Below are 11,913 nucleotides of genomic sequence, written 5' to 3'. Positions count from 1 at the left end.
TGTGAAACATGCCAAATGAGCATTGGTTTCCACCGCATCCTCTAATGGTACCAGAAAAAAGTATTCGGTTTAGAGTCTGAGGTGCTCATGGATAACATTATGTTCTGTGTGCGTCACAAACTGACTCAACTAAGAATGGGGATTTAAGGAAAAGCTTCCTTTTTGCCCGCTTCTCTAAACTGAATCTTATATAATAGCCATTAACTTTAAAAGACAATTCAGAGTGAAGTGAGAGCTTACCTCATCGTATTCCTTCTTACAGTTACATATTAACATTTTTGGCTTGGGTTGTGTTACACGCCCTTTTCAGCACTGGCATTTCTTTCTTTTTAAGCTGAGGTAACCTGAATGGGTTTCTTGGGTTACCGTGCAATCGTTTGGCTGTGTTGTTTCCCTCTGTGGCCATGCATGTGTTCAGGGTGCAGAGTGGAACACGGAACTGCTTTCCTTGCTGGGCTGGTGAACTTGTATTGTCGCTGCATGTGGCTGGTCTGCCTTCTGCCTTCCCTGCAGAGCAGAGCAGGAGAAGCTTCTTGGTGGCTGGAGAAAAAGAATAGGTGTACTAGCCGGCAAAACCAGGGAAGATCTGGGGTGTCCCTGTCTGCCTGTGGGGCAGAAATGCTGCTTGCGGGGTGGTGTGGAGGAACCCAGCCCCTCCCAGACTGGTGCTACTGCAGGGCTGTCTGCTGCCCGTGAGATTTGTTTTAACTTCTTTACAGGATGGTCAGATGGGTGGGTGCTGGTGCATGGTGTTATTCTGAAGCAGCAGACTGGGTGCAGGACCCAGAGCTGTTTGTCTCCTTGCTCTGCCTACAGTGCCTGCAACACGTGTATGTCAGTGTGACCAGCCCTGTGTGCCTGAGCTGTTCTATGATTGGTCCCAAGGCACCTGCCAGGGCTCTGTGTCTCCATGCTGCACTGGGCCACTCTGCCCTGCTGCAGCCTGGGGCACTTCTCACCTGCTCCTTGCAGCCTGTCTGCTCCTGTCCTGCTGCCCTTACACAGCAGTAGGGCAGCATCCCCCCACACCCCCAGCTGATGCTAGCTTTGCTATGAGGTTATGGCAAATGCCTTGAAGCAACGTGGCTTTTAATGGATGGGAAAGGCAGGGAAGCAGCAATGTGCACTATGAATCACCCTGTGGCTTGCAGGTGAAGTTTTAAGATGACCTTCTCTTAAAAGACTGACAAAAATACTGTTTGGGTTTTCCTTCAGAAATGGCTACATTAATGATGAAAAGCTGATGAGAAAACCAAGTTAATTTGGGATCAAACTGAGACAAAAAGTGATTTTCATCACTTCTGTGATTCTGGCACTGGTCACTTAAAAGTGATGACATCAAAACTTTAAGTGGCTTGCTGCAAGCAAATAGTGTAACTCATCTGTAGAACATACAATTGTAGCTACTATGTGTTGACTGACTAATATAGTCACATATTTAGAGTTTCTGGAGGTCTGTAAAACTATGAGTGACACAAGGGTGATGAGTAGAGATTGTTTACTGTCCTTTCCCTTAAAATCTGCAAGTATCAAGCTGGTGAAAGCTACTTCCAAAATAAAAAGTCTAGCTGTTTTTCTACTCCTTCAGTTTTTGTTAATTTTATAACTTGGACAAACAATAGTATGCATGATTTTTCAGGTTTTTTTTATTTAAAAATACTTAAATATTAAATGTTTCAGATTGTTTATTAATAATTTTATTAATAATAAGTATTAGTAATTAATAATTTTTTCTTCTTAACTTTAGATGTGCCCTAATCAAGAGAAAGATCTCCAGTTTGGCTACAGATGAGATGACCTGGAGAATCCAGTCCTCCAACGTGCTAACCTGTGCCACCCTGGGCAATATGGGAGATCTTCTCACACATGGTACAGCACCAGTGAGGATACAGCTGCCCTGAGGTCAGCCTGGTTCTGCTGCGAGGAAACAGGAGTGAAATGGAAGTGTGAAATACCCATGCTTTGGATGGACACTGGAGTGAGTAGCATTCTGTGTGCATAGGCTGGTACTGGGTAGCGGGGTGTTATGCAGCTCTGGGATGCACACTGCTCCTATTCAGTTCCCACTTGGATGCAACCTCTGTCTGGACATATCCAGAGTCAACTCTGTGAGCCTGAGACCTCAGCTCAGCTGGATGCTGTCTTGTTCCTCCTGCCTTAGCTCAACATCAAAAGACAGTGCTTCCAAAGTCATTCATCATTTGAACTGTGCTGTGTGTGCACTAATATAGTGAAGTACTGACAGGTGTTTTTATTCTTCTTTGGGGGAACTGTTTCAAATGAGGATATCCCACGTGAGGTATTATTGAGGTATCTCAATAATCTGTAGTATTTAGAATTAATGTTCAGAGTTGATATTACAGATTTATTTCAGCTCATTCCCCAGATAAGATACAAAAATGTCTGCAGATCTCTTTACTCTCTTGTCACTTGCAAGCAAGAGATCCACCTCTTGAGATGATTACACAGTAAGATACATGTTCAGAAAACCTTCCCTGTAATTTTCACAGGTTTTTTTTTTTTTCCCTACTGCTCTCGCCCAAAATGCTAGTTCTATATGCAGAGGTGCCTGGATTGTTCTGCAGAAGCTCCCTGCCAGGCTCAGCAAGTCCTTTTCTGCCTCAGTGGGTGAGCCTGGAGCCGCCTGCACTGGGCAAGGCTCCCAGCTCCAGTGGCTGCTGTCTGCAGCTGCCTGGGGACTTCTGGTCACTTACAGATTTAATTGCAGCTTGTTCTGAGTAGTTTCTGAGTGAAAATGTGGAATTTACTGACTGCTCAACTCTTCTGTGCTGCTTTGAGCAGGGAGAGGTAGGCATGGTGCTCTTTGTGACTCCTGATGGTGGATCTGTGTTGCTGAAACCCCTTCATCTTTAGTTCTAGAGTTGCTCTGTAGTATTTCAATGCAAGGGATGGTTTACTTGCTTCCTTCTAATTATTATTTTTAAACAACTGTTCTCACTTCTGACTATCTATGTGAATTTGATGCTTTAAATGAGAGATTATTTTATAAAAGAAGTGGTTCCTAGGTTCTTGAGGATGGTAAACCAGAAACCAATGCCAAGCAGCCAGTGTTCCTGCTGACTATGGGTAGGAAGCTGAAAGCGCAAGAAACAAGTTCAGAAAAACAAAGCACTCAAAGAATGTTCAGTTTTCTGCAATTATTGTGGAACAGTGCAAAGTGATTTAAAATTAGATGACAGAAATATTGGAGGAGAGAAATAGCCAATGAAGGATAACTTAAATAACAGAAGACAAAACTTTTATAACTGAAAGTATTTTTAATATAAATGTGAATTGTCAACTAGCCTGCTGGGGGTTGCTTAATTTGATTCTTAGTCACTATAGAGATGAAATGTAACTGCTAGTCCATTATTAGCATGTGGTTAGCTAAGTGCACCTGATCTTTATCTGTGTTCAGAATTAGTTACAGAAGTGAAAAGCCTATGCCTGCTTTATATCTTTGCATGAACCCATTTTGTCTGTAATTTTTCCCTCTTTTTGGCCCTGCTAACCCTTCTGCTTCTGCTCTGTCACACGTGACACCCTGAGGCTCCTGAGACGGCTTATGGATTTGGCACTGTGATTTCCCTAGCAGCACTGCGTCCCCACAGCTCCTGTCCTTGGGAGCTGCTCTGTGTGGTGCCTGCTGTGACCAGTATCTCATGCTGCAGTTAAGTTCCTGGGTTTCGTAAACCTTACATAGGGTCCGTTTGTGAAGTCATTGCTGGAACACTTACTCAGATCCTATCAGCAAATGTGAAGCCCAGTGGTGATCAGGCACCAGTTCTCACGCGGCTGCACAGCCTCTGCTCTGCAAGAGAAGCTGCTGCCTATGTAAATCTGCTTGAGTTCCTTTTGGTTTGCAAAAAATGCAGTCAGGTTGCCCAGGCAGCTGACACTGACCTCAGTGGAGAAGCTGAAGTGTGCTGTCATCTGGAAACCAGACCTCCCCCATTGCATTCAGTAGTCCAGTGTCCAAAACAGTGCCGAATGGGTGTAAGAGAACAGCCCCATGCTACTGCTGTGCTGGGGTATTCTGTGTCCTGTGGTTGGGTAGGGAACTGCATTTTGGGTCTGAAGATAATTGGAGGGTGTGTGTGTTGTTCACAGGGCTTTGGGTTGACAGCCCAATAAAATAATCTGTGGCTTCAGTGCAGTCAAATATGTGCAGTGTTTTTTTCCCATTTCTGCACATTTACTTAAATCCTGTAGCAGTAAATAACTGGCACATGCCTTTAGCATTTTATATACATACGTTATTACATTCATTAATATATAATGTCAAAAAAAGACGTTTTCAGTAATAGGCTTTCCATTGTTTAGCCAGTAAAATGGAGGAGTTATGATTTATGCTCCTCTGTCCTGACTGGATACACTGAGAAATGGAAAAAATGATGGGGCTGTGGCTCAAAAGTGGGATTTCACAGTCAGAAGAGCCTGGCTGTTGCTCAGACTTTCTTTTTGACCTCCAGGAAGTCACTTTTAACCTCATAACTTCCATGTTGCTGCCTGGCAGTATGACTGTTAGTGCAAGGGGACTGCTGGGACTACTGTAAGCAAGGAAGACTTTGGAAAATTCCTAGTTCATCAAAGCATCGTGCATTGCAGTCCTTTGGTAGACAAATATCTCCTGTGCTGAATTGTACAATGTGAATGTTTTTCTTGAGGCCTGCAAATGTATGTCTTTTCATACCCCTTCCTTTGCCCCCAGAAGGAGGCTGTTAGTTATGGTGTTTCAAGCAGGGACTGACAATTTTAATTTTTTTTTTTCCCCTTCTCCCTTTCCTAGGATGCAGGGGCTGTAATCCAGGATGAATGAATGCTACTATGATAAGCGCATGGACTTCTTTTATAATAAGACAAACACTCACACAGCAGATGAGTGGACAGGGCCAACGCTTATTGGTGTTCTGTGTTTTGGGACGTTTTTCTGCCTCTTCATTTTCATTTCAAATTCATTGGTCATAGCAGCTGTAGTCAAGAACAAGAGGTTCCATTTTCCATTTTACTATCTGTTGGCCAATTTAGCTGCTGCGGACTTCTTTGCTGGGATTGCCTACGTCTTCTTGATGTTCAACACCGGCCCAGTGTCTAAGACATTAACTGTTAACCGCTGGTTTCTGCGTCAGGGCCTTCTGGACACGAGCCTGACAGCTTCCCTGGTGAATCTCCTTGTCATAGCAGTTGAGCGGCATATGTCGATCATGCGGATGAAGATCCACAGTAATCTCACAAAGAAGAGAGTCACCTTCTTAATTATATCTATTTGGGCCATTGCCATTTTTATGGGTGCTGTTCCTACCTTGGGTTGGAACTGCCTTTGTGACATTTCTGCCTGCTCTTCCTTGGCACCTATTTACAGCAGAAGTTACTTGGTGTTCTGGAGTGTCCTAAACCTTGTTGTTTTCTTTATTATGGTGGTGGTTTACATAAGAATCTACATGTATGTCCAGCGGAAAACTAATGTTTTGTCATCACACACTAGTGGATCTATTAGCCGTAGGAGGACCCCTGTGAAGCTCATGAAGACAGTCATGACTCTCTTAGGTAAGAAGCTATCAACCATATAGCCAATCACTGTGTACCAACAAGATGAAAATTTACCAGACTTGTAAGCCCTGAAGTTGTTTAGTCTTCTGTTCTATTTAAACTGTGAAACAAATGTTTCATGAAACAGAAAACTGAAGTTAGAGGGCAAGTCAACTGCTTGATAAGTGCACTGATAAGTGCCTCTGCTTGGTAAATGCTCAGGCTGCCTGGTTCTAGGAAGCCTGTTACATAATACAAATTATCCATTCTTTGGTGGGGCGGGCGAGTTCCAACATAGGTGTGGGGGAAAGCTTAGGAAGGTTCAGTGCTACCTAGAAAAATACTTTTCAAAACATATCCTTTTGTATCTGCACAAGGTCTTGAACCCTCTTGGCTGTTTCCTGAACTTACTCACAATTCTGCCTGCAAATGCACCTTCCCTGGGGATAGAAGAGGGTACTTGGCGGATCTGTGACTTTTTCCTGCCAGAGATTTGCTTTGTAAGGGGAAAATTCACCCTCATCTTGAGATTTTTTTTTACCTAGATTCTGCCCTAAAGATGCACTGGATAGTTAAGCAGCTCAATTCAGTGCAGCTGCTTTTCAAATAAATTGGAGGGACCTGGAGTGGATGGCTTTTTATTTATTTATTTATTTATTTTTGGAAGAAAATGCTGGCGGGAGTGGTGAATTTTGCCAAGGAATCAGTTTGAATTTGAATTTTCAATTTGAATCAGATGTTATGTAAAAGACTCACTTTACTCAAGTATGGCTTAGGCAGCCTACCATTGTGGAACTGGGTGGTCACTGGCTCATGTGGTAGGTAGGGACTCTGAGACCATGAATATGGCTTTACTTCTGATGTTGTGAAAGCCAGTGTATGACAGGTGGAGCTCTGGGGGAAGTTGGTGTCCATGGGACATAGCTGTGTGCTGTACAGTGGTTCTGACTTGTTTCTTCCTTAGCTGAGCTCTTTCAGGAGCCAGGAGTAGAGATGTTTCTGGTACCAAGAAAATGTCACCCAGACCTTCTGCTGTGCTTTGTGCTGCAAGCAGCTGGCTACACTGCCATCTCCCCTTTGCACTGACAGATTATGCCGATCTTTTCCATTTTTGAAGTTGGATAGGTAGACAATAAATCCTTAAGATGAAGAAGGAAAGCAGATTTATTTGTAATCATTCTTTAGTGAAAGCAATTGCTGTAATGCTCTATAAAGCAAAGCGGGGGGGGGGGGGGGGGGTGCTGAGTAGAATCTAGGAATAACCCTGACAGTGCCAGTGTGTGTTTGCCCAGTGGAGCAAAGAGATCTTTCTGCTGGGAGGAAGGTGATTGAGCTGGAACAAGCAGGGAGAATGAGTTGTGTGGAGGGCACCTATAGGATTAAGTCCAAAGACCAGAACAAAGCCCTCTGGGTATAATTATTTACACTTGTTTCTTGAGGCAGTATGAATCCATTCCTGCTCCTCCTTATGCATTTAGGAATGAAATAATCTACTTCGAAGTTCATGTCCTTCCTTTTAAGTTCTTTCTTTTGCTGGGGAGAAGGGGCCTTAGGGTTGATTTCAAGATCAACATCAGCTTTTTTCTTACTTCTAGAATGGCTCCTAAGCCACCAGATTAACAACTCAGGCAAAGCATCTGGTGGCATAGCTTGTTGGGGACAGGCAAATTAAACTTAGAAAGCCTGTGTGCTGCTTTGTAGTTCATCATATTTACTTTGCCAATCAGAAACAAAATCAAAAACAATCTTGCTTCTGTGGAAGTCAAATTCATGTATCATCTGCTCCAAGCTTCAGTGTCAAAGGAAGTATCTCTTAGCATTTTCCTTCATACCAATCCTACAAATGTTAGCTCTGTGAGGCTTTTTATAAATGATTATTTCTAGGAATAAGAATTTCTTAGAACAGCTTGGATATGCATTCCTAGCCTAGTCATTCAAGCATGCTGTGCAAAAGGCATTAGAAACTGGATAGCCATGTTTTCTGGGTTTCCTGATTACTGAAAGAGCCCTCAAGTGACCATTCTGATGCTTTTAAAGCTATTCTAATATCCACTGATGCAACAACATACAGCTATACATAGCATGTGAATTTGGGGTTTTCAGCTCAAGGCAGTTACTTTCAGTGGCTTGCTCTTAAACATATGAAGATACTTTGCAGTAAAAGCCTGATATGGTCTCAGCTAAAAGCAATTCCAGGAAACTGCTGCTGGAGGAATTGTGATGAGAACCACAGTGCTCGCTAATGTGCCCTCTTGGTGTCCTGGAGGCTTCAGGACAAAATCCTGCTGCTGTGCGGTCTGCATGCAGCTAGGTACTGTTGGCATGCTATCCTCCCGAGGGAAGGAGGTGGAGGCAAGGCATCACTTCCAAAACATCCCTGTCCTCTATGGGTGGAGTTCTCCCATGGTCCTGCAGTTAGGAGCCAGGGAGCCCATATTTCAGTTTATCTTTCTGAGTGCACGGCAATCTCAGCTGCAGACAATTCTTTGCACCACTCTTTAGGCTTGCTTACCTCCTTCAGAGACCTGGACTAAGGTTTCTGTCATCTCTCACCTTGCCATAGCCCCCACAATCTGTCACAGGATAGAAGCATCAGAAATTACGTTCCTTCGGAATGCTAAACTGTGGCAATTTAGATTATTGGAACTGGGAAACCTAGCAAAAGGGGCTAAAATCCTCTGCCTTGCCTTAGTACTGGCTAAGCATGCAGCTGTGGCTTAGAGGAAAGGCAGAGGCAGGTGTGTGTGATGTTCAGGTGAAGCATATGCAGCTGCTCAGCTGAACTTGGCAGTGACATTCCTGCTGGAATAGCTGCCTTGAGGCAGATGACTCTCTCTAGTAAATGTATATTTTAATCAGTGACATGCTGTTTTAACTTGTGTGCACATGTGGCAAGGGCAATGGGAAGCTGCTGTATTGTTGTTGTATTTTCTTTTTTCCTTCTCAGTGTTGGCATGCAGAGAGACAACTTTGATGCAGAGAGTTTTATGGCAAAGTAACAGTAGCACTTCCAGGTACACAAGAATTCATTCATTTTTAAGTATAGATGATGTAATCTACAAGGAAGTCCATGTTTCCAAACTAGTGGAAAATCCTCACATTGACCTTGAGGCACTTTGATACCTGATCTCCCCTAATCTGGCATGAAGTCTCGGAACAGTTCTGGTTCATGCTGTAGCCAGGCTTTGCTTCATGTCATGCTCTGAATTTGAGAGTCCCAGAAATGAAATTATTTTTGAAGCATGGCACTTTGTCAGAGAGAGAAACTGCTACGGGATGAAAAGTCAGAAATAAAAAATCACCAGAGGGACAAAAGAAAGGCTTATATTTATGTATAACCATGGCTCCTCTGAAAGGTCTGTGGTTAAAAATAACAAAATCCTAGAAAGGCTGTAAGTATGTCTTCTGTGCCTTGCTTTCATCAGTGCCTTGCTGTGAGTAGGATGTGAGTCACTTGGGTTGTATCCCTGCAGAACAAAATGTTTTTTTGGGTGGAGTTGAAGTAGGAGCCCCAGCATTACCACTGCATTCTCCTCTGTCCCCATCTTTGGTCATGGATTGGTGCAGCCTCCCAGGAGGTAGAATTAAATTTCTGCATGTTGTGCTCTGGATAGTACAGAGGTGTCTGGGGATATCATCTCCCCTTACTTTTGCCTTTGCAACACTGATAGTTCTCCTGCAGTGTATCCTGGAAATTCACAGAGTTAGGCCTTGTTCTGAGCTCAGGATTTGTTTGAAGGAGAGATTTCTCTGTGACTTCTGTTAAATGTGGCTTTGGGGTCTGTTTCTTCTCCTGCTGACCTTCAGGAAAGCAGTGCTACACCTTCCATGCTTTGGTACTGTAAAAGGAATGCAAGTGGTCAGAATGTTTTCTGTGCTTGTTCAGGGAAGAGCTTGCTGCCATATTTGCCAGTGATCCTTGGTGGCCTGCAAAAGCACCGTTGTCCAAATACTTGCTGAGACTCTCATGTAGTCATTCAGGTCTGAGTGCTTCGATTCCGGTGCTGTTTGCAGTGGGTGGGATTTGCCCTTTGCTCCAAGACAGTAAATCAGTGCAATGTTTGCTCCATTGCAGACTAAGACTTAGTATCACCAATGCTTACTCAGCATGGTGGGGCCAAACCAGCACGTAGTGTGGGAACTGACCAGACAGAGTGCATTGTGGTGGCAGCTTACTGCTCCTGGTGCCAGTGGTACTGAAGGAATGTTACTGATGTTGACCATTAACTCTAAGCTAACACTATGAAATTGGTACTTAGCATCACAAACATCTTGGCACAGCAGAATAGAAAATGCATTTTCTGAAGGAGGTGGTCTCTCGCCTTTGCATTCTGCATGGTACTTCTAGCAATACAGTAAACTCACTGTCTGCACTTTACCTGGACACCTTATGAAGATCTTCAAAAGAAGAGCAATAACTCGAGGAGGATCATTTTGCATCAAGATCTGTGCTGTGTTGCCCTGGATACAATGCTCAGCACCCAGCGTAACACATGAGTTTGTTTTATATGCTGTTACATGGCCTGCCTTTCAAGTGGGCACAGTGCCCACACAATTCCTGGCTGGGCTGTGTGTATTGCTGTGCAAGTAGGTGCTGTGCAGGATGAGTGCTGGATGCCAAAGGTGCTTCTGGGCCGGGTCCTGCTGATAGCTGGGCTGCCCTTGAGGCTGGCACATCTCAGGTGTGGGAAAATCAGCACACTCCTGGAAATGAACAGGACCAAAATGGCCAAACAGATTATGAGGATCCCAGGAGAGCTTCTTAGCGTGTAGCTGCTATCATCCTTATGTTTCACTATTTTTTAAAGCCCTAAAAAGGGCTCTTATAAATGATTGGAATTTCCTCAGTGCAATATTTGAAATGTGCTTTCGCACAGAGTTGTAATTTTCTATTTCAGTATGTCAGGCAGCAATTGTGGCTTCTGCTAAGTTAGCGTTACCATGGCAGGGCTGCACTCTCCGTGTGCTCCCAGGCGAGGACCTGGGAGCTGATGGTACTGTGGGAAGCAAAAGATGGGGTCATGCTGGGATCCCTCCTGGGGCTGGGACCCTCCTGGGTGTCATGCGTTCCTCCCACCAACTTCACTTGCACATGGGGGCAACCCTGCTTCTCCAGGACTGGGCTTTTGTCTTGTCTCTCATTTTGGTTCATCTTACCTAACTCAACCATTAGTTTATTTCTCTATTCTCCCTTTCAAGTGGTGGCAGTGAGAAGCCTTTGGCGATCTTCCAGCGTACAAGACAGCGACAAAGAGAGGACATCTTCTCTGTTCAGAGTGCTGTCTTTGATCTCCAGAGGTCTTGTTTATCTATCAGAATGGACACACAGCTGCTGTGAGGACCTATTCTCACCTGTGTTTGGTCTGGGGCTGCCAGCAGCTTCATGCTCTTTCCCCAAGTAGCCTTACTGCAAGCCATGTGCTCAGGGCCTGGCAGGGAAGCTGCAGTGGATGTGATTTTGCTCCTCTCCTGTTTCTATATCTTTTTGTAAAATTTTAAGCTCATAGCCTTATAAGGGAAAAAAAAAGAAAAAAGAAACCCCTAGGAGTCTGAAGTGATTTATTTATTTATTGCTTTCCTTTCTCCTTTGTTTCCAGGTGCATTTGTTGTCTGCTGGACTCCTGGCCTGGTTGTCTTGCTGCTCGATGGCCTGAACTGCACAAACTGTGGGATTCAGAACGTGAAAAGGTGGTTTCTTCTCCTGGCCCTGCTGAATTCTGTCATGAATCCAGTAATTTATTCCTACAAAGATGATGAGATGTGGGGTACCATGAAGAGAATGCTTTGCTGCTCCTCTGACGATAAGAACCAGGAGAGACGCTCATCACGAATTCCCTCAACTGTGCTTGGCAGGAGCACGGACACCACAGGGCAGTACGTAGAAGATGGCATTATTCAAGGGACAATTTGTGGAAAAGGAGATCTTGGTGAAAAGGGCAACTCCTGAGTGATTCAAGGGACTGACTTGACTGAGAACAGGAGGGGGGAAGGGAGAAGTTTTGTAAGACCAGATTGACTGGCAAAGCTAGTAAACAATATATCCACTTCATTCCAGAGCCTCAACTCCAGTGTTAACAAAACTTCTTATAAATAATTCCCTGATGGAAAAACACTTTGTAATGAAGAAAACTTTCTGTGCAGTCTTTCTCCTTTTTTTTTTTTTTTTTTTTCCTTTTTCTTTTCAGACACCTGAAATTATTTTTGTATGACTGGAGTAAGTACATTTGAGAAACTTTTTTGTGCATGGAAACAAAATGTAAACAACATAGTGAGACCCTCCAGTGCATGGCATTCATGCTTTGAAAGGTTTCTTGAGGAGGGCTGGAGGCTGGGCTGCACAGAATTGCAGCCTGTTTGCTTTCTCTGTTTACAAAGTTCATGAAA

General features: G+C 43.9%; 1 protein-coding gene across 1 annotated transcript; it reads left to right on the top strand.

Moving 5' to 3' along the window:
• The first annotated feature begins 1,771 nt into the window (after nt 1–1,771).
• On the top strand, nt 1,772–11,691 carry LPAR3 (lysophosphatidic acid receptor 3). Its single transcript, XM_065746498.1, has 3 exons — nt 1,772–1,978; nt 4,790–5,547; nt 11,127–11,691. Exons 2-3 carry the CDS (start codon nt 4,812–4,814, stop codon nt 11,474–11,476), a joined length of 1,086 nt encoding a protein of 361 aa, XP_065602570.1. The 5' UTR covers nt 1,772–1,978; nt 4,790–4,811; the 3' UTR covers nt 11,477–11,691.
• Nucleotides 11,692–11,913: the final 222 nt, after the last annotated feature.

Source organism: Cyrtonyx montezumae, unplaced genomic scaffold, assembly GCF_038088225.1.
Source record: "Cyrtonyx montezumae isolate F1298 unplaced genomic scaffold, pur_monq_1.0 scaffold_1, whole genome shotgun sequence".
In the NCBI taxonomy this organism is placed as follows: Eukaryota; Metazoa; Chordata; class Aves; order Galliformes; family Odontophoridae; genus Cyrtonyx; species Cyrtonyx montezumae.
This window is presented reverse-complemented; position numbering and strand designations above follow the sequence as displayed.

What these genes read in the sequence shown, in the direction of transcription:
- LPAR3 (XM_065746498.1), top strand. Translation starts at nt 4,812, where the DNA reads ATGAATGAATGCTACTATGATAAGCGCATGGACTTCTTTTATAATAAG. An exon ending in GACAGTCATGACTCTCTTAG is followed by an intron (nt 5,548 to 11,126) that starts GTAAGAAGCTAT and finishes CTTTGTTTCCAG; the next exon opens with GTGCATTTGTTGTCTGCTGG.